The 22210-nt window shown below is 47.1% G+C and overlaps 1 protein-coding gene and 1 pseudogene across 1 annotated transcript; one reads left to right on the forward strand and one right to left on the reverse strand.

The window, feature by feature from the left end:
• Window positions 1-548: 548 nt before the first annotated feature.
• LOC146195735 (solute carrier family 22 member 16-like) lies at window positions 549-16212 on the reverse strand. Its single transcript, XM_084596845.1, has 3 exons — window positions 16135-16212; window positions 9997-10826; window positions 549-681 (listed from the first exon to the last, which is right to left on the reverse strand). Exons 1-3 carry the CDS (start codon window positions 16210-16212, stop codon window positions 549-551), a joined length of 1041 nt encoding a protein of 346 aa, XP_084452971.1.
• A 466-nt stretch (window positions 16213-16678) lies between these two features.
• LOC146195736 (uncharacterized) lies at window positions 16679-20211 on the forward strand (annotated as a pseudogene).
• The last annotated feature ends 1999 nt before the right edge of the window (window positions 20212-22210 follow it).

Genomic DNA, 22210 nt, shown 5'->3' on the forward strand with positions numbered 1-22210 from the left:
CGCACGAACGTCTGGATCGGACGCCCGGAGGGGTCAGCTTCGTATATTCATCACTGCCTGATTGACTTAAACTTTATTTTCCACCAATATCGGAGCCCCCCTACTCCCTGCTCCTGGCATGCAAGCCTTATGCACTGGGGCTGGAACCTCCGCGACTAAGGACTGGCGGATATACACTGGTAATTTACGGCCTCAGCCACCAGGAACACGGCTCTTTGCTGGTCAGCGGGTGCGTCACTTCGCAGAAGTGTCTCCAAGGCTTCTCTGCTTTTAATGTTGTCCTAAGCGTCCGGAGACTTAGGAAATTCTCGAAGTATATGGTCGAGGGTCCTTCTAGCTTCACAGGCTTTATATTTATCATTTATTCTCTCATCCGTCTGGGTGTGAAACAACCAGACAGTGTTTTCGAAATTTTCGGATTGTAGTAGCCGCCAGGCTACGGCCTCTTTATTATTTCATCTAGCATCTGGGGGCGCCAGCAGGCGTCTTCCTAATCTTTAATTTTCGTTGATTTTTTTATAGGTTTACAAAAGTTCATCCATCTTCTATCAGTCGGTACTTTTAACCAGGGGTTCCAAGTCCGCTTTGTGGTCCTTGGGTGGGTTATACATGTTCAGAATAAATGTACTCAGGTCATCCTTTTTCTTGGGAATAATTGCAACCAGTGCACGTATCTTAGGCCTGGAGAGAAAAAACCACGTAATCATATAATGGGAGACTTCAATGCACGGCATAGGGCGTGGGGTTATAACCATGACTTCCAGAAAGGAAACAACATAATACAAATAATAGATCAGGTGGAACTAGAACTCGCCACCGACTACAGTTGCCCCACCCGAGCGGGAAACAGCGTATCCAGGAACACCTGTCCAGACTTAGCCCTTGTAAAAGGAATTGACAATTACAGTTGGGTAAATACTGGCTTGAATTTCTGCAGTCAGCACTACCTCCTCGATATTACGCTAGACTTAGCGCTGTACAGAATGAAACACAGACTGGCCAAAATTACAAATCCTGAAGCCTTCCGCGCCCTACCTGTGGACGGACATAAACAGGATATAGCGGAATGGACGAACGCAATACGCAACCACTACAAAGACAACACAAAACTTATTTCGCGCACAGAGGAGCTCTCGGAGATATATAAACATCTACTACACCTATGGATTCTTAATCTAAGTAAGCCCGAAGAAGCTTGGCTTACTTAGATTAAGAATCAGCAAATTAAATGAGGAAATTCAGAAGTACGCAGCTCAACTCCTTAGCGATAATTGGGGGCACATGTGTAACTCAATCAACGGAAGATGAGGAAGCGCAAAAACGGGGACCCTACTGAGACACCTCATCAACCTGACAAACTCCAAATAAGATAGCGAGAACACATTCCCAAGAATAACACATAGGTTCGAAGGAACCGAAGAAAAACTAACATACAAACTCTGGAATAGATATATAGGAGCGAACCATGTCGCTCCTTGTGCGACGGAGTACACCGGGGAACAAAACATTGAACGCGACGCCCCAATGACGTGTGAAGAGGTTTATGCAGCGGGTAGATCATTCACAAGAAACACGGCGCCGAGCGAGGACCAAATTAGCAACGCGATTATCAGGAACCTAGGAACCGTACACCTAAATGAACATACAAAATTCATAAATAAGCACTGGGAACTAGGCACAGTTCCGAAGGCATGGAAACATGCGGAGATAGTCACAATACCGAAGACAGGCAAGACACCTAGTTTGTACAACCTAAGACCCATATCACTAACCTCTTGCTTAGGAAGGCTCTTCGAAAAAGTTGTTCACAACAGGTTGTATAGCTTCTTAGAGGACAATGACTACCTACCCAACACCATGTTTGGCCTTAGGACCAAGCTATCAACGCAAAATGACCTCTTACAATTAAAAGAAGAGATTTTGGACCAAATCTTGATCTACAGCAAGAGTATAGCCCTGGCCATTGACTTGAAGGGTGCTTTCGGCACCATCAGTAACAAAGCTATCCTTGAGGGGCTTTCAAGTCCTAATTGCGGAGCAAAAACATTTAAATATGTAAAAGCCCTCCTCATGGACAGAACTGCCACTATAGGTATTGGCAACATCCGGTCTCAACGGAAAAACAGCAAACATGGGAACGCCGCTAGGGTCTCGCCATGATCTCATTGGCTAAAAAACTAGGAAAGATCCGGGACTTATTTCACACCATATACACGGACGATATTACGGTATGGACCACTAAAGGGTCCTTCGGACGGAAAGAACGAAACTTGCAAGAAGCGGCAGAATTCTTTATGGATTTCGCCGGCATGACAGGAGAAGTCTGAATTTATCCGAATACACTCAAGAAAATCTAAACCTGGAAAGATAACGTTAATATTGAACGGACAACCAATAAGGGAAACTGACGAACTCCGCGTCCTAGGAATGTGGCTCCCCAACTAGGGGAAAAGAGACCACACGATAAAAACAATAACCAAAAGAACGAACCAAATATGCGGAATGATCCACAGGACAACGAATATAAGAAGCGAGGACAACGACGCAATTAGGATAGTCACTGTCTTCGTGATACCACGATTGACGTACAGCTTTGTGATGTTATATATGGGCCCAGGTCCGTTCAGGAGCTCTGGGCAGGTAGCAGAGCAGGTTCACAGACACACGGATGCTTTTCTTTTGCACAGACATGCATACAGCCTAGCTTATCCCAATAGGATATGTCCCAACACAAAACCGTCCTACTTCTGGTTTGGGACTTCCAGTCGCCCGAGGACTCGGTAGCGCGGCAGGCCACGCTCCGGCGTCTGTATCCGGCGTCTGCTTCACAGTCCGGGGTACTGCGGTGTACCGCGGGGTACCGCGTCACGCCCGAGTACTGCAAAGTGCGGCACCAGTGCGGCAGCACAAGTGCGGCGGCCAGGCACGCTGGAGCGGTTGAGCTGTCTCCGCAAGCTGTTCGCCGGATGGCGAAGCGCTGGGCAGTACCAGACCTCTGACCAGGTGCCCGACAGGTGCTGGCGAGCCGGCCTTGAACGCCAGGCCCAGGACGATGAACTCCGCCGCCAGCGACGCCCAGGAGCGTCCGACCCGTTCGCTTGCCGGAACAAACTCACGCGCACTGGCACGCCCCGCACGCGGCCACACTTCACTTCCTTTCGAGCCACCCGCACGCTCGCCACAATCACCATCATCACAACCTCCCCCCGTTTCAAGACAGTTTCTTGCAACTGTTCTGGCGCCGGGGAGGGGGAAAACGTGGCGGGGAGAGAACAAACTACAGCAATAATAAACCCAAATCAGAAGCACACAAAACTTCGCAATGCAACACACGAGTTCGTTTTTTTTAATTTTTGTTCGGACACCAGAAACACACTCCCACACCTTTCACACGCTGCTCATGTAACATAGACACAGGACTTAAACACTAACATAAGAAATACAAGGCTGCAGAATGCAGGCTCAAGTTCACACACGGCTTACGTAGTCAGCGCCCACATTGTCAGTTTCCTTGACATACTCTTTCGCACTTCATATGGAAGCAAGTTCCCATAGTTTGCGACACCTATGCATCAATGGTAGTCCTTGCGTGGCACAAACTTAATAGCGGGATACAGTCACTGTAGTCACATTTCTTGCGACAGATGGGATGTGTGTTTGACATGTTTCCTTCTACAGCGGCGACAGCCACGGTGGGGAAACTGGTACGCAGTTTCTCATATTTTTTCAGCATGTTGATGTGGAATTGTTCCTTTGCACCTCCCAAGTCAGTGAGGTAGTTAACCTCGTTTCTCACGCCCACAACTTCAAATGGACCTCGCCATTACATGAATAGTTTGTTTGAATAGGCCAGCAGGAAGATGAGCACTTTCTCTCCAGGCTGTAGCTTCCCCGGCCGACCCTTGCGGTCGTAGTATGTCTTGTTTTGTGCGAGCCCTTTCTAGGTGGTGGTGGTGTTTTGATGCCAAAAGGCATATATCGAAAGTGGTACAGTCCAGAAATACTGGAAAAATCCGTTTTTTTTTCCTGCTTCCAGCAACCATAGTGACCTTCCAATGACGTACCCTTCGTAAAATTGAACTTGGAGAAAAACGTTTTCTGTCCTGCAAGGATGAAGACGGCATCAATGCGCGGAATGAACCCACAGTCAGACTTCAGGACGTTATTGAACTCCCGGAAGTTACTGTACAATCGTATGCGTTGTCTGACATCTTAACAAACACAATTGGCGCATGGTAGAGCGATTTCGACTTCTCGATAATTCTAAGACGCAACATCCTCCGTTATTTCACAAGCTGCTTTTTTCCGGCAGTGAGTACGATGCCACTGTTTTATGGCATGTGGTTTCATTTCCGTCCTTGGCTTAAACCGAATGTGCTTGCGGAAATGAGCTTTGCACGTCGAGGTTCTTCGCGCACTTCTGCACTTTCTCGCACAGCTTGCTTCTCGTAGGGGGTGTTCTTTCCGGCCACCAACATTCTTCTTGAGATGAACCATCACTGATTTTACGGCTTTGGGAACATGGAAGATCTGCGGCCAGTCTTTCGCCTCCGCCTGTTCTCCAGATAGTCTAGAAACATCAGAATATGTACTTTTCTTGGTATGCCTCGGTCGCCCACCTTTCCGGCGGCGATCCTCACCAGGCGTGTGAGTCGCTGCAGCTGTATCTAAAGTAAGATAGCCATCTCGACGTTCCGGAGAATTTCCAGTGCTGCTCAACAGTCCATTTGCGAGCTTCTCACGCTCAACATTTCGTAGCAGCCTTATATAACCTAGGCCAGCCACAGTCTTGACTCTTAAACTCTCGTTATGCATTTTCTCATCTTCACGCATGCTCACATTTCTGCTCACAACGACTTTATTCTCAACCTTCTCATGGATGCATAGTCCTTCCCTGTGATCCTTTATCAAGGTGCTTACGTTTTCAGTATTACTGTGACAGTCAGTAAGGCACCTTTCCATGCAGACATATGTCCTTATGGAGCTCTTAACCTCGTTAAGAACAGAGGTGAACATATTAGGACGGTGTCCAACTGTATCTATGTCAAAACAGAGCACATGTAGCGCTGAAGGCTTCGTAAGGTCTTTCACAGCTTTGTACTCATGCTCTAGATGTGATCTCACACTACTAGCAGGTGCTGCGACCTGTAATGCCCCATGTGCTTCATTAAACAGTAGGGTCACTTTGTCAGGGCTGCTCTGATCCAACCCAGTAGCTCTATCTATGTAACGTCCAACACCATGAAACGAGGCGTTTTTCTCCTCTGCTGTCATGCGTTTTCGAAGCTCTAATAGTGTTTTTTCGGTCGCCTTCAACCACTGTTCTCTTTCACGGAGTTCTGTAACCTCATGCAAATGCTTGGGTTCGGCATTAGGCGTAAGCCGCCCATCCATTCGCGTTTCTGCCTAGTCCGCTTCTAATTCCTCTTTGTCAATGCTAAGCTGTTCTTCGTACCAGCCGAGGAATTCTTTAAGCGTCATACCTAGCTGCTCGCTCATCAGCACCAACGCCTCGAGCTCCATCTTTGCTCAAACGTCGCGATGCGTGTGAACCCGTCCTCGACTCTCTGCCCTCTCTCTGAATGATTAGTTCCTTGAATCTACTAATTTCTAGGATCCTGGCAGGCTCGCCAAATTGTGATGTTATATATGGGCCCAGGTCCGTTCAGGAGCTCTGGGCAGGTAGCAGAGCAGGTTCACAGACACACGGATGCTTTTCTTTTCTTGACCAATTAACGTAACTGGCACAGACATGCATACAGCCTAGCTTATCCCAATAGGATATGTCCCAACACAAAACCGTCCTACTTCTGGTTTGGGACTTCCAGTCGCCCGAGGACTCGGTAGCGCGGCAGGCCACGCTCCGGCGTCTGTATCCGGCGTCTGCTTCACAGTCCGGGGTACTGCGGTGTACCGCGGGGTACCGCGTCACGCCCGAGTACTGCAAAGTGCGGCACCAGTGCGGCAGCACAAGTGCGGCGGCCAGGCACGCTGGAGCGGTTGAGCTGTCTCCGCAAGCTGTTCGCCGGATGGCGAAGCGCTGGGCAGTACCAGACCTCGGACCAGGTGCCCGACAGGTGCTGGCGAGCCGGCCTTGAACGCCAGGCCCAGGACGATGAACTCCGCCGCCAGCGACGCCCAGGAGCGTCCGACCCGTTCGCTTGCCGGAACAAACTCACGCGCACTGGCACGCCCCGCACGCGGCCACACTTCACTTCCTTTCGAGCCACCCGCACGCTCGCCACAATCACCATCATTACAAGCTTGCCATGCCACAAACTAAACCAAGAGGAAATCAATCAAATTGACGCCCAAAATACGAAAGCCTATAAGATCGCGTTAGGACTCCCCTCCAGAGCATCGACGCAAAAGCTGATGGAACTAAGAATAGTCAACACCTATAACGAACACAGCGAAACGGTCATATTCTTTCAGGAAGTCAGGTAGGTAAGCACAGTCCAAGGTAGGAAGGCACCTACTAACGAGACTTGGCCACCGCTACGCCATAAGAGCGATCAAACATTAGACAGACATACCGCAAAAGACTAGGAATCCATTCGTGGTCAGCCATATAGCAAAAAAAACGCGAGCTCTCTGCAGAACAAAGGGAGAGAAGCTTGAGCAAGAGCTCTAGGCCGCTGCGGAGAGTGCTCATGTTCCATTTCAAGTCCGATTAAAGCGTTTATTGAATACGCTACCGAGAAGACAACAGCAGGCATTCGCTTATTGCCACTACCTTAAATAACAACGACGCACATAGAGCCCAGCTAGGCCGTCCGAAGGGCTGCCTTGCCTTGCTCTCAGGGCTGAGCTATTCTGAGCAAACTGGATGCCCGGTTGCGTCTGTGCCACGCCGCAAAAATGAGACTTTGGTCAAAACATGATCACAGCATTTCTGGTGCCGTATTTTGCCCGGAAAAACCAACTTTTGCACACCATGGAGTCACAAACATTATTCGTGGAAATGTACACATCCTTTGGGGCGCATGGCAGTTCTCGAATGAAGTCCAAGTTATCACCACGCAAGTCCGAATTATTGGAGTCAGAAAAATCGGTCTCTACTCTATTTGAAAATGTTCGATTATGTCTGCAGTTGGCCGTAGTGCTTTTTTGAAGATAGTTGATTTGCATGCATTTTATTAGTGTCTGACTTCCGTTTTGTTTATAAACCATTCAGAAAGCATTATATTGCTGCTTCGATTTTTTAACGGGCTTGCTAGAGACTGATAGCATCAGCCGGAATGGCGTCGACCCGTTTTAGCGCAAAAAATGTACTGTGTCACTCAAAGAATTTACAAATGCGCTAAGGGAAAACCTGGAAAACGTGGAGAATTTGGAAGCATCAACTTGGGAGACACCACCAAAAACGATTACTTTTTAGGAAAAGACATTTGGCCTAACTACAGGTCCGATCATTTCACATATGTCAAACCCATAATGATGTAATTATTCTGTATACTGAACGATGAGAACACACACCCGTGCAGATGTAATCATTTGACCTCAGTAATGATTTTATCTCCACTCTGAACACACAAAGCAAAGGTGCAAGCGTTTTTACCCATGCCGAAAATTCGCAGTGACAGTCAAATGCAGTTTTCATTTATTTCCTACAGGTGTGTCAGTATTATTGCAAATAAAATACGCATATAGTGTACAGCAAGATTGCAGCCATTTCAAATTTCTTGCTGTATATTTATTGCAGTTCCAATCAATTTTCCTTCCAATCTAGTCTATCCTTTTCAACTTTCTGCGTTTGCGCATCCTACGTGGATACGTTCATTCACCTGCTTCATTATTTTTGGCGCAATATTTTGGTCGTTTGCTTTTACCATTAGCAATACAATTTTCATCTGTTTAATGCTGCTTTTGTTCATGTGCAGTAGATAAGCCTAAATATAGTCAGCGTTGATGTATACCTATATGAGGTGAGGGAGAGAAAAACATTTTTGATCATGGTCCTGATCGTCGCCTTCATTCGATGAGTCGGGGCGAGGAAAACAGTGAATCGTTCTATATACATATCTTTCTGCGCCATGCTTACTTTTTGAAGCAATTAACTTGTGCTTCACATTGAAAGATGCTTCACATTGAAAGTCATACCTTTCCTTTCAACCTACAAAGCAGCGGGTTTTTGTTTTTTCACGGAAGCACTGAAAAAGGACCCATTTACTATACAGGTGGTTGGCAAAGCCCTATGGGGCTTCTGCACAACTTTGCAATGCTCCACGCTACCGGAAACTCCATACAGGTGAACAAAATATGCCGTACAGCAGCTTTATTAACACCCATTCAGGAATAAATTCCCCCTATGCTGCGCGAAGAAACTCTGAGTGTTGTAAAAAAACCTCTGAACAATTAAAAAATACCAAATTGAGAGGGAAGTGGAAATTTGGCTCCCTTTTACCCTGAAGTACCTCTCTTTAAATAGGCCTAAAATACCTCTCTTTGAATGGGAAGTATGCAAAATGCTCATTTAATATGGTTAGGGCACAAGGCATTTGCTCCATTTTGGGAGTTTGCATGCTTACAGTGTAGGAACTGATAAGGCATCGGTTGATTCAACAAAGAATATCAGGCGTTCTTTCTAGATTTAAAATTTCTTGCTACGAATTGGTTTGGAACCACACAAGTTCAGCATCCCAAACCAAGGTCCAATCAAAAGGTAAATGTCACAAAGTGATATCAAGTGCAATAGTAACACTGTGCTCAAATCTTCCAAATGTGTGCTGTCTCATGAGAGCTCCGCAATGAAATGAACATGAACACCACACAAATTGGTACAACTCTGAAAATAAATAATAAGAGTGCGGAGGCAACTCTCTCGTGTCAAGAATTACGCGATATAAAAATATAGTCAAAACCTACAAGCAGTCAATATTGAAAGTCTGCGTGCCAGGGAAGATTTTACTTCAGGAATTGGAAGATTATCGGCAATTTGCTGTCAATTTCGAAGCAAGGAATTCATTATTCTGCGTTTGGACGCTGATCAAGCCATAGAGTGTCATTAAAAAAAGCAGGCATGAGGGCCTGGAGCACGCATCACGGACGAAATAAGACACAAACGGAGCTTACCCACGGCACAGCACTGAAACGTAGAATCAAATCATAGCATTTGCTGCCCCCCCCCCCCCCCTTTTACACAAGCCTAGGCTTTTCTGCTTTCGAATGCAAAATCACCAAAACTGTTCGCTGAGTGTTCATTGAGTTCATAGCTATAGGAAGGTAAGGCTGATGGAAAGAAAAAAAACGCAGTTGGTTGTGTATGATTGCCTGCACAGAGGCGCACAAATCTTGAGCTCAGTTTTTGGGGTACATACACCAGGTATCACAACATAGCGTTAAAAAGTTTGAATTTACCAAACACAATTAAAGCGAAAAGTTACGGTTCTTGATCAATATCACAAGAAGAACATTTACCTTCTCTTAATCAAAGCTATCATTCTTGCACTCCCTTGGGATTAACGCTTACGAGGCTTTTTCGCTTTACGGGGCCATAGCGATGCTCGCAGAGCCAGCTTGCGACCCTCAGGGCCTTGAGAATCCGCCGTAGGCAGGTTATTCGGCTTCTCAATAAACACATTAGGAAGCCACTGCACCGCCGCAACACTCAACATCGTCGTCAGTGCCGCGTACATGTAGAAAAAAATGCCTTCGGTTTGCCCCTTCAAGGTGGTGATAAATATTCCAACTAATGACCCGATGCCGCCGAAAAACACTGATAGGCTCACTCCCGCGCAGCGAATCTTCGTGGGAAAGGCGTCGCCTGCGTAGCCCATCACAAGACTAATAGACCCTGAAGCCACAGCCTTCGTCCCGGCGTGTAAGATGGGAGTGAAGAAGGTGTCGCCGCTGAGTATGAGCAAAAACTTCGCGATAAAGCAGCAGCACGTGATGGCGATAACTGCAGATAGTGTCTCGCGTATCCCATAGCGGTTCACCGCCAAAATTATGAGCCAGTAAACACACATCGATAGAGCGAAGAATATTCCTAGCCACAAGGGGCCGGATGTGCGGTCGCTGAAAAGGAGACCAAAGTAGACGCCGCTCAATGTGAACCTCGTGAAGAACGCCGCGGCTGCGAGCCGCCGCATCCTCATGGCCTCGAGAATTCCTTGTGAGGCGGTCGCCATAGACGTCGGCTGGTGGCTATCTTGCAGTTTCCGCAGCTCACTTAGCAGCACTCGAAAGTCTGCGTGGGCTTTGTCTACATTCTGACCATTGATCTTTGCCGCCAAGAGCACGCCCTGCTCGGCTTTACGAAGTTTCCACGTAGCGAGGAGCCAGGCGGGAGACTCCTGCAGCAGAAAGCAGCATGCAGCGAAGATGACCGTTGGCGTGATCATAAGACCTTGAGCCACAATCCAGTTTGGTCTCAACGATGAGACGATTTCCACGAAAGGTGGCACTAAGGTGGCCGCCACGGCCGTATGAAGCAGCATGAACAGCCAGCGCCGTGCAGGACCCGTCCCCTCGTAAAGCAGGATGAAGGTGAGAACGTAGCCACCGTTTGCGGCTGCAATGGCCAAGACGCGGTTGATAACGAAGAAAGTGAATGTCCTCGCCACACTGCAGCCGACCACAGAGAGGACCACTACGCCTGCACAGATCATTATCACCGGTTTCCTGCCTACGCGGTCGGACGCGAAACCTGCCGCTGGGGACAGCGTTGTGTAACCGATGGAAGTCAAAAGCGAAGACAACGGGTAGAGGAACTGGCGGTTGCACACGAGGTCGAATCGGCTCACTATGCTGTCGCCTTTGTTGCCGATGTCATAGTCCCAGCTCTTGCACGCTATAACAGTCCTGTTTTCCTGGACTGTATCCTGCGTGACAGAAACAATACCTTTTCATTCAAGTTGCACGCTTTTTTGGTCCTAATAGCGCATTATAAGGCGACAAACGCGATGCTGTAAATAGTTTGTTGCACCATCTCAAGACAGGAACTTAGCCTGGTAGAGACTGCTACAAAATGGTTAAATCGTTTAAATGTATGAACTACAGAGCCACTAAAATACTAATGCCATTGCAAGATAACGTGTTAACATCCTGAATAATACTAACCAGCGCCTATGAATACACATGACAATGTGTGACTCTCGCTCATTACACACTTCATACAGGGATGAGAAAAGAGGTTATATACTGGGTGTCCCAGCTAAACTTAACCGAACGTCAGAAAATAATGTCTTTGTGTTCTATCACACAACACAGTTGGATAGAGCTGGAAACAGTCTTGCTCACCACAGGCAGTTTTTTCGTTGCGTAATTAAATATTGAGTATTAAGATACGTTTTATAAACTGCTAAATATTTACTTTAGACAGTTTTTCCAAACTTGTAGAACACCTTCATAAACGCTCATTCAGTTTGTTTGCTCTGAAGAAAGTCTCCCGTTTATCTTTATTCCTACCTAAAACGAACGCCCACTGAATACGAGAAATTTACGTGGCTCCCCCATTAGCGCGCCATGATTGTGCTGCTCCGAACCATGGTTTGAGTGAACGAATTAAGCATCGGCCGTCGCTCTACAGCCACATTGCAATGGCAGGCTGATGAGACTGCGATGTCTTTTATATATCTTGTGATATTTCTTCACCTGCGTCATATTCAGCGTACGTGTCGGTGGAAGTTGCAGCGCTGCGACCATCCCCAACATATCAGCTTACCGCTGGACCTGTGCCGTTTGGTCAATTACGACCGCAGCTAGTTTTGTTGACTAAAACTGCGATTGGAAGAGCAGTCATAATGAGGCGCTAATGGGACAGTCACTTGGGAGTTTTTGTATTTCGCGGCTTTGATAGCAGCTCAGCAAAAGGATACACGTGGGACTTCCTTTATTGGCAGTAAATAAAATCCTAAACTCAGAAAGCGCTTTTCCCGAACACAATTATTGTCACAAAGCAATATTTTGTAAATTATAAAATGTAAATGAATGACTAGTTAGTTAATACCAAAAGAAGAAATAAAATGCAGTGCGCCAGAGATAGCTGGTACCTTTCTAAGTGGTTTCTCTGTTGTTTCATTTTTTAACCCTTGGGTAAGTTATCTCAAAGGCCTATATACTATTAGACAAGCTTGCAAGCAGTTAACAAAGTACAGCTCGCAGAACATAGTTATTTTACAGAACGCGGTCATTGACGGGATTTCCATAAGGGAAGCTCGACAAAGAAAAAGTAGATGTGACTTTATTCCTAATGCAACAAACCTTACGCATGCTTATCAGACAAGCTTAAAATTTGAAGATCATTAAGGAAGGATGAGTAGGGAAGATTTAGCCAACGACGATTGTATGTATTGGTTGTTAGGTGCGCTCGATTCATACAGGACTCAATGTGAAGGTATAGTAATGCAACACGAGGCAGTATGCACGTATTCCATGCTATTACGATCGAGCTCCTAGTCGCGATTTGAGCGGCTCCTGCCGCGGCCGACGACGAGAATCGAGCGGCTACAGACGAGCGGCGTATGCCCTTTTACAATGTCCGGTGCTGCTCCGCATGACACCGGCGCTTTGAGAAGAAGCCTGAGCTGCTTGGGCACCTCGGCGCTGGGCGTCTCCGGGCCTGGCGCCTGAGCGACCTAAGGCGCCGTGGAGGCACGCCCCCCTCTCCCGCTTCGCGGCGCGTCAGATCGGTGACGGACGACCAATGCGCTCGCCCATTGGGAATCTTGGCTGTTGGCCAACGTTTCCGTCCGGATTAGACAGTTTCAATGGTACCGGCGTTCGGGCCTATAAAAGAAGACGCTTGACCGGTGGTCGAGAGAGACCGTCTTCCGTATGTTGTGCACCTCGGCCGGATAGGGCTTCCGGCCGAAGCGGCTTCCCCCGGGGCGGCGCTGTTGTGCATTCGCGATAAGCAGTTGTTTCGGCCACCGTGCCGATGTTATTTTTTAGCCATGTCTGTAATTTAGGGTATAAAGACATTTTTTTTCTTTTCTTCATGTCATCTTGTGACAAGATGGTCTAAGCGGAACTGGCTCCGGACATCTAACAATGCGTAACAGTTATCCGATCTCAGCATATGCATACACCTCGAGCTTTGTGATTGTTGCGCCGCCTATTGATGGCAACTCGAAGTGCTGTAGTCGGTGCCGTCTCAGGCTCTCCTTCGTTATATCCGTATTTGTGGGGGTGTTGTGGAAGATAGTATCCATTAATTGGAGTTCTTGCTTCAAGAAATGCCTCCATTTTGCCAGAAAAGGCTGCTAAGCCACGCTTTATTACTACGGGTCGACGCATCGAAGATGAGACAGGCAAAGTATGTTTGGGATTGCCGCGTGCTCGGGGCCCGAATCTTTGGCCGTTGTCTGTGCTTTGACTATCGGTGTGCCCTGTGCTTGAGTACTGTTGGATGTGAGTGTACCAGTGTTCTACGTGGTGCGAACGTCTCCTGCAACGTAACACCTTGGTGGATGTGAAAAGTTTCCCATCCTTCGCTTCCTGGCTTATTCCATCACGTAGTTTCGCAGCGGTAGATACACCTGCACTGCCACCATGACTCAACCCAGTGACTCCCAAAAGCCCACTGCCCCTACATTAATAGTCTTTGCTCATCCCCGTGACCTCCACATTGTTTCCGGTGTCTCCAGTGATAACGTGCACAAATAGATGTCTATGTACGAATGTGTAAGCACCCATAACGTCATGCTGGACTATGTAACATTCTATTTGTCTGGCACAGTGAGGCAATGGTTCGACACCCATGAGGACGAATTAACGAGTTTGGAGATCTTTAAAGAAAAGCTTCGCGCGCTCTTTGGACCACCAGACGCTTTGAAGCTCCCAGATAACACCCTGAGAAGCGTGCCCAGTCTCCCACTGAAAGCTACGTCACCTACATTTAAGACGTATTAGTCGTATGTCATCAGGTCGACACTATCATGAAGGAATCTGCAAAGGGGGACCACGTCTTAAAAGGCATTGCGAACGACGCTTTCCATTTCGTCCTCTGCAAAGGCTCTCATACTGTATATGGCCACGGCCAAGCTGTAGATAACAGCGCCCTCGGCCAAGCCCCCACTGTCACGCACCACATCGACACCGGCGACTCTCGTCCCATCCGCCGCCGACCATAGCGGGTCTCCTATGCAGAATAAGAAGTAATCCAGGGAGAAGTGCAAGAACGTTGGAAAACATTTTTGAGCCCTCTCACAGCCCTTGGGCGTCACATGTCGTCCTGGTCAAGGAGATGGCTTGTAGCGCTTCTGTGGGGATTACCGTCACTTGAATAAGATAAATAAAATGATATTTATCCTCTTTATCGAATCTACGATGCCTTGGATTGTCTCTACGAAGCCAAATTATTCTCCTTCACTGACCTACGATCTGGCTATTGGCAGATTGCTGTGAATGACCAGGGCCGGGGGAAGACAGCGTTTGCAAATTCTAATTGTCTATGCCAGTTTAAGGTTATGCTTTTCGACTTATGTAACGCCCCAGCCACTTTCAAACGCATGATAGATTCCTTGCTGCAACGATTTAAATGGCCCACTTGACTCTGCTAATTAGACGATGTACTTTTGTGTTCATCCAGGTTTTTGTCTCACATGACAAACCTATCATAATTTCTTTCACTCGTCCGCCATCCTGAACTACAGCTGAACTCTTCAAAATGCAGTTTCGCCCGTCTTCAGCGCAATATACTCCGTCATGTCGCGATACTACGGGGGTTCGTTCGATCCAGACAAGGTCCGAGCAATAAAGGACTTTCCGATGCCCCGCTCGAGCAATATATAATTGGTTCACAGGAAGGGAAAGGCGCAGTATCTGTCACACTTGCTATGTGGACACCTAAACCGCGCCGTAAGAGAAGGGATGAAGGTGGGAGTGAAAGTGCAAAGAGAGAAAGTGACGCCATAGGGGAGGGCTACGGAGTAATTTCAACCACCTGGGGATTTTTAACGTGCGCTGACATCGCACAGCACACGGACGCCACTTCGTTTCGCCTCCATCGAAACGCAGCCGCCGTGGTCGGGTTCGAACCCGGCAACTCCGGACAGTATCCGGGCGTCTTACCACTGCACCACCCCGGCGGGGCCCGTTCGAGCAATGACGGCTGAATTTTGGGGGGTCTTTGTTCCCACTTTCATAGGTTCATTCTAGATTTTGCAGACATTGCTCAGCCGCTCAAAGATCTTAAAAAGGGCGTACGTTTTTTTCTGGAGGCCGTTCCAAAACCAAGCATTCGTCCCACTCATACGAAAACTTACCACCACAGCGGTCTTGGCACACATCAATGTGTAAGCTTCTACTGAATACGTACTGATGCCAGTGGCCGTGGCATCGAGGCCATCTTTCCCCAGCGTCAATCCGGTATCATTATCATCATCAGCCTGACTATACCAACTGCAGGGCAAAGGCCTTATCTATATTCCTCAATCCGGCATTCATTGTTTAATTGCCTATGCAGCCGCCTCCTATCCCCTTCAAAGAACTACTCCACTACCGACAAAGAGTGCTTGACCCTTGTATCGGCTGTTGGAAAATTTCGACCCTACCTATACGGCAGGCCATTCACAGTTGTTACAGATCACCACCCACTGTGCTACCTTTCTTTTCTGAAGTATCCTATTGGTGGCCTATGGCGTTGGGCGCTACGACTGCGAGAATTTGACTACACTCTAATCTACAAGTCCGGCCGGTTGCATAAAAATGCCGACTGCATCTCTCGTTACCATGTTGTCCAGACTGATACTCCCAAGAATACATGCGCTATTTAGCCGTTCTCTCTATCCCAGTTTACAATTATTGGCGAAGAACAGCGTCAGGCTGGGCAGCTTCTATCATCAATCGTCTAACGTTTGTGCAAACCAACACCCCCAAGACAAGCTTTGCTCTCATTGATGGGATTTTATACAGCCGGAATCCTAGCCCACTGGTCCTACTTTTTCCTAGTTGTCCTGAAGCCCTTACGAACAGTCGTTGTCCGCGAACTCCATGACCTCCCTACTTCTGGCCATCTTGTCGTTGCTCGCACGTACGGCTGCATCCGTCACGCTTCTTCTGGCCTGGCCTCTACCGCTCAGTGCGCCGTTACGTTGGAGCTTGCGATGAGTTCCAGCGTCTCAAGCTACCTGCATCTCCTCCTGCTGGCTTTCTTCAGACCATCGACATCCTACGGCGTCGTCCTACCGTGCCGGCTTGGACCTTCTCGGCCCTTTTCCGGAGTCCACTTCTGGCAATATACGGGTTGCAGTAGCCACAGATCATGCCACCCGGCACAGAATAAAGAGCGCGCTCCCCTCGTGTACTGCCACTGACGTCATCCACTTTCTTTTTCACAACCTCATTCTTCATAATGGAGCTCCCCGCCAACTGCTCACTGACGTGGCGCCACCTTCCCTTACGCAGTTGCGGACGACATTCTTCGCGCGTGCTCAACTAAGCACAAGTTGACGACCGCTTACCACCCACAAACTAATGGCCTCACTGAGCGGCTAAATCGTAATCTGAGTGATATGCTCGCCATGTACCGTCTTTGCCAAAACTAACCAGGCTCCACTGATCACCGTGACTGAGAGGTCGGCCTCCCACACGTTATATTTGCGTATAACTCATTCTGTCATAACACTGCCGGCTACTCGCCGTTTTAGCTCTTGTTCGACCGTGAACCTCAACTGCCGTTTGACACAGTGTTTCGAAAATCTAACCCCCCCTCCCCATGCTTAATACGCCCATGAAGCCATTACTAGTGTCAACTATGCTCGCCAAGTCGCTCGTTCCCGCCTGCAAGTTCCCCAAGCTTCTCAGCAAAAGCACTACAACAGCCGCCACCTCAACAGCTGCTTCTTACCGGGTACCGTGTGTTGCTCAGGGTGCCTTCTCGCCTATTTGGTATCCCGGAAAAGATTCTTTGTCGCTTTTGTGGGCCTGTATTGTGGGCTTCGCAAAGTCACCGCTGTCACCTACGAGATTGAACCTGCCTCCTCTCAGTGCACTTTCCGTACCGTAGCCTCCGGTATTGTCCACGCCTCGCGCCTTAAGCCCTACAATTTACATTACTCTGACCCTCCCTGAGCAGTACCGCGACGGTGCTTCTATGCCCGGGGGCCATGCTACGGGTCAACTCATCGAAAATGAGGGGTCTGTTTTGATGATCTGCGCGCCCTGTGCTTTCTGTCGTGTTGGGTGTGAGTGTACCTGTGCTCAACGTAGTGTGTACGCCTCCCGCCAAGTAAACAACTGTTCAGAAAGCTGCATAAACCCCTTGTAAATACATGTCAAGGCGTACTAAGGTAGAAATCGTCGTTTCAGTGTACCTCCCTGCACACTCCTGACTCCCTGCGTACACATCGGGCACAATAGAATGCGGCAGAGGCCGAGCTGTCTACGCGGCCGACATCCAAAGTTCTTTTTTTTTTGCCTGCAGAGCTCAGAATTGCGCTAGGCGACGACGTTTTGCTGCCGCTTCACATCGTTTCCAGGAAAACGATACAACACTTCAGTGGGCTTTCATGCGGCCAATTTGAAACTAAATGGCGGTAGCATCTGATATGGAGGACATTCCTTCTATAGACGTTTCGTACCCTTGGCATACTTGCGAGTTTCTCCTACTTTTTTGTATGTAGTAAGTCGTGTTGCCTAAACGCATGTGTCAAGAAACAATTTGCCGGACTGCTTTCTCTATCAAAATTGGGAATAGGGGAATTCCTTGTTATACAATCAAGGCTGAACGTCAAGCAAGGCTTGCCGCATCTTACGCTCACTGAGCAACATTTTTTTTTCATTGCCATGGTGCACAACCGCTGATACCTATGTTGCTGAGACCTCCTCCTCCTACACTGCAGCAGAATAATTCGAGATAATAACCTCTACCACGTGCCGATACAGCGCATGCTTTCTAAGCTTGTTTTGAATAAAAATGCGACAATTTTTTGCACGACATTGAGCTTCAAAGGTGAAAATAACATCGTTTGCAGCACAGATTTAGTTAGTCCACAATTATCACTCCGTAAGCCAGCTGTTTCTTTCAATAAAGAACTAACATGCCTTACAGCACTTAACGCATGCCTTCAGACGCTCAAAAGACGCATGAAACGGTAGCCCTGTCGGCGTTGGCCCGAGCACTTAGCGCCTTGGGGGCCAAAATGATCACGCTTCCAGCGTTTTAACAGTTTACCGAAGTAACTTCAGTTACCACTGCATCGTGCTCTTATTTCCGTATAAATGTGCTGCGACCACACGCAATTGCGAACGTGACATCGGATGGTATAGGAGCTATGCACATGACGTCAGACACAAGGATTGCAAGCGTCTGTGGCAACCACCGCTATTTTTGCGGTCGTGACGGCGTTCGTGCGTGGTGGCGCACTACTGCTTACACTGAGGCGTGGAGACGCGACTCTTCTGTCTTCGTCCCACGCTTGGTACCTTACCTCCGTGAGCGGAACTGTGGATTTTGCACAAAATGCCCTTAAGCGCCTATGCACGCGAGTTGTGCGATGCAGAAAACACTCTCTACTTGCCAAAGGAGCGCCTTTTCGACGGCGTCGATCCGCTCGACCTTCGAAGCGGAGAACTTAGTCACGATATCGCGGTTTACCCGCGCGTCGACATCCCCGATATCAAAGACTACCTTGTTCACACTACAAGTTTTTTAACGCGAGAGCAATTGAAAGATTACAAGGCAATGGATGGTCATCACTTTCTGACCAGCGGTTGGGTCCAACAGCAGTGCTTTAGGTGCTGCCTGCCATCATTAGTATCGCCATTGTTTGTCAAGTACGGACTTCCTTTCTCAGACCTGAAGCTTGCAAAATGCTTGTATGGTGCGCATTTATCCCTGTGAAGCTTACACATGGCGAGAGCGGGGTGAACAGAAAAGCAAAGCTTAATTTTTAGAGGCGTTGTGACGGATTTCACATAGTTCGCTAATTCAGCGCGTGTAGACCGTTATCAACAAGATTTAGATGTGCGTAAGATGTCAGCGTATACAGAAGCCTGGCCATCACGCGGCTCAGCTTTTTGCGATTTTTGCTATTTACCTCATTTCACCTCTTTGTCTTCAACATGCTTACTTTGCTTTTGGCTTTCCTTGCTTTCTCGTTTAGGACCATGGCATTTCGTTACTGCACTTATACGTTTCAATGATAGAAACGCCAGAAGTATGTAAAGCAAATCATGTATGGTGTTCGCTTTGCTTGTCTGTCTAAACGTTCAGATGCACAGTGGATCAAAAAATGTCAAGGCTGTATGTTGTCTCACGCTCCCACTGTGTAAACATGCAACATTTTGGGGGTAGCCCACCTGCATTCTGAAAGAACAAATAGGATGATAATATTGAAATTATGTTGAACACCAATAAGGTAATTTAATGTCTAACTTCAGAGGTCCAGTGGGTCATATTTTGGAAGTGACACCCTTCGATTGGCCATACTTCAAAATTATTTTGCACGCCAAATTTCATGAAATTAAATTGTGGGTGATCAGAGGGCCAATTCTCGAGGGACGGGCAGCCACTTTTTGGCACCATGAGCCTGTTAATCAATACGCATTGCAAAATACTTCCGCAGATTCCAGTTGGTTAAAACAGCAAAGGAAACAATGAATAAAGAGGTTTCACTAACACTGCGATTTTAGACGAAAGGTTAAAAATCTGCTAGAACGTTTAAGTCATTTTTTTTATTTCAATTTCTTTTGTAGCTCGTGTTTCTATTAGCAGTCTGTTGTGCGGAATTCAGCGCGTTACCGCCCTTTATGCAGGTCCGGCATTCCCAGTCAGTCAGTGACAAGCCATGGACACTTTGGCTTATCAACGAGGAGGACGGTGAAGTGCGAGCTGCGTACTGCACTTGCAAGCAGGCCTCGAAAAAGCCTGCTCTCACATTGCAGCAGTGCTTTTTTACATTGGTGCTGCTGTTAAGAGAAGGGTTGGACAAGTATGTACAGATAAGGAAAACGTATGGCTGCCTCCAATAGTGGGATCCGTAGAGCCAAAAAAATATTTCGAATATGACTTCTTCTCCATCAACAATGAAGAAAAGGCTAATGGATGGGGAACAGCCTCTTCTCAAGAAGAAGCAAAGAAGAGCTGTCAAGGAGACCACAGATGCAGAGTGGGCAGAAATTCAAGCTTGTCATAGCAGCGGAACGCGGCCCGCACATTTCTCATTGGAACCTGATTACGCACATCATTATGCTGCTGTAAAAAGCAAGTTTCCCAGTGCCATTCTTACAAAAAGTACATTCCAAGCACGTGGAATGAGATAAGAGAGAAATGCTTTTCCCGTGCGGAAGGCCTTTCAATTGAGTATGAGATACAGTAGCTCCAGTTAGCATGTTTATTACTGTTAGTGTAGTTGTTTTTCTGCAGCTCTACTACCCTTACTAACCTTACTCGGGCCGCTTAAGTCTCCTTATGTGCTGTGAATGCGTAGTATTGTCACTGAACAAATTGCTGATTATCTTCATTGTCTTTCAGGTTGCTTCGTTGATTGAAAAAAATACCAGAGGGCAGGAAAAGCTCCAAGGGGTTCCCCTTTAGAGATGGCCGAATCACAGCTTCAGCTGTGAAGGCTCTGTGCAGGACTTTAACGACAAACCCCGTGTTGTCTCTGCTAAAAAGGCTGTATTATCCTGAAGATGCTCAGTTTTCAAGCGCAAAAACTGCAAGGGGAAGGAACCTGAACAACAAGCCACGAATTCAGTGCAGTCAATCAGGTCTGCAATCTGCAAAGAAAGTCGATTTATTGCTGCAACTCCCGATGGCATTGTCAGCTGTGACTGTTGTGGCCAGGGAGTACTTCGGGTGAAATGCTTATATGACAGTGTGCAAAAGTCGAGTTATGCAATGTCAGACTCATCATGTATTTCCATTGCAAATGACAAAGTGAAGCTGAAGCAGACCACAGTTACTTCTACCAGGTTCAAATGCAGATTTTTGTGTGCAAGGTGATGTACTGTGATTTTGTTGTTTGGACACTGAAGGATTATATTGTTTTTCAAATCTATGAAGAAACATAGTTTCGCAGTAGAATGCTGGATCACTCTGCACTTTGCATTAAGCTGGTCATTTTGGCAAAATTATGCTACCGTTATAGGACTGAAAAACTGTACAGGGCCACAAGAGGCTAGTGATGAGGAATCGGTTCCACCAGATGGAGTATACTCATATATAGCAGTCCCGAATCCGGCAGAATGGTCAAGTGTGACAGCATGGCGTGCGAACATGTTTGGTTCCACTATCAATGTATTATTCTGAACAGAGTACCTAAGGGGAAACATGGTACTGCCGCGAGTGCACAGAGCAAAGTAAGAAGGCCTAACCTGTTCGTAGTGGCTGACAGACTTTCATCTTTTGCAAAAGTGAGATGCACATAGAGTACATGAAGTTCCGGAAATGAACCGTGTTTTATCTGGAGTGGGCATCAGTTTTACTGCTGAGTGTAATTTTCTGTGCATTTTTCAGGGAACGTAACAAAAGAATTGAGAACACTGTTATTTACAGCAATTTCTCGAGTGTACTTGCATCACCTAAGAAATAAATGTTCCACCATTGCATGGATGTGCCGTACATAATAAAAACAATGACACATTACAAGGCAGTAAATTCTTCAACGTTCTAGTCTGTGTCACACATATTGAACCAATCACAACCCATGCAGAGAGAATAATGGGACATTTTATCCTAGCTCACTCTGAGGAGAAATGCAGTTTCCTGTGCTTTTTTTTCCTCGAATGGCTGCTTAAGTGAAAGTGTGGTGTTTGATTTCACCCAAATGGCACAGTTGAGTTGTTCATCATCATTTTAGCAGTGCTGCGCAAATAAAAACAATCTTGTCGAGCACTGTTGGGCTACTTTTTTTCCGCAGTGAGTACTACTTCTACAGGGAGTGTGTTCTTTAAGATTTTGTCCTTGTTACGCAAATTCAATCACTCTATCGACATGAATCCTCACGTTTGCTTTTTTTTTTTAGTCTTTTCTGCATCAACAGCAGAGAGTTGCTGCTTACCTCTAGTCAAAGCAGACATGGCTAGCTTTCCACAATGCAAACCTACACTGCTGGCAATTGTGAATCACCGATGAGCTAGAACTACATCACCTGATGAAGTGGAACAGCACATGATTTGCAATGACATTATCGCTACTCCGGCCGCACCATTCTCTATATATAAATGTGAAAACGCCTTGTGGTGCGAACCAATGATGTATTTTACAGTATTGTGGTATTTGTAGTGTGAATAAGTATGCGATCGGGGTAACATAGAT

The sequence above is a fragment of the Amblyomma maculatum genome, chromosome 3, assembly GCF_055883805.1.
Source record: "Amblyomma maculatum isolate TAMU_Amacu chromosome 3, ASM5588380v1, whole genome shotgun sequence".
NCBI lineage: Eukaryota > Metazoa > Arthropoda > Arachnida > Ixodida > Ixodidae > Amblyomma > Amblyomma maculatum.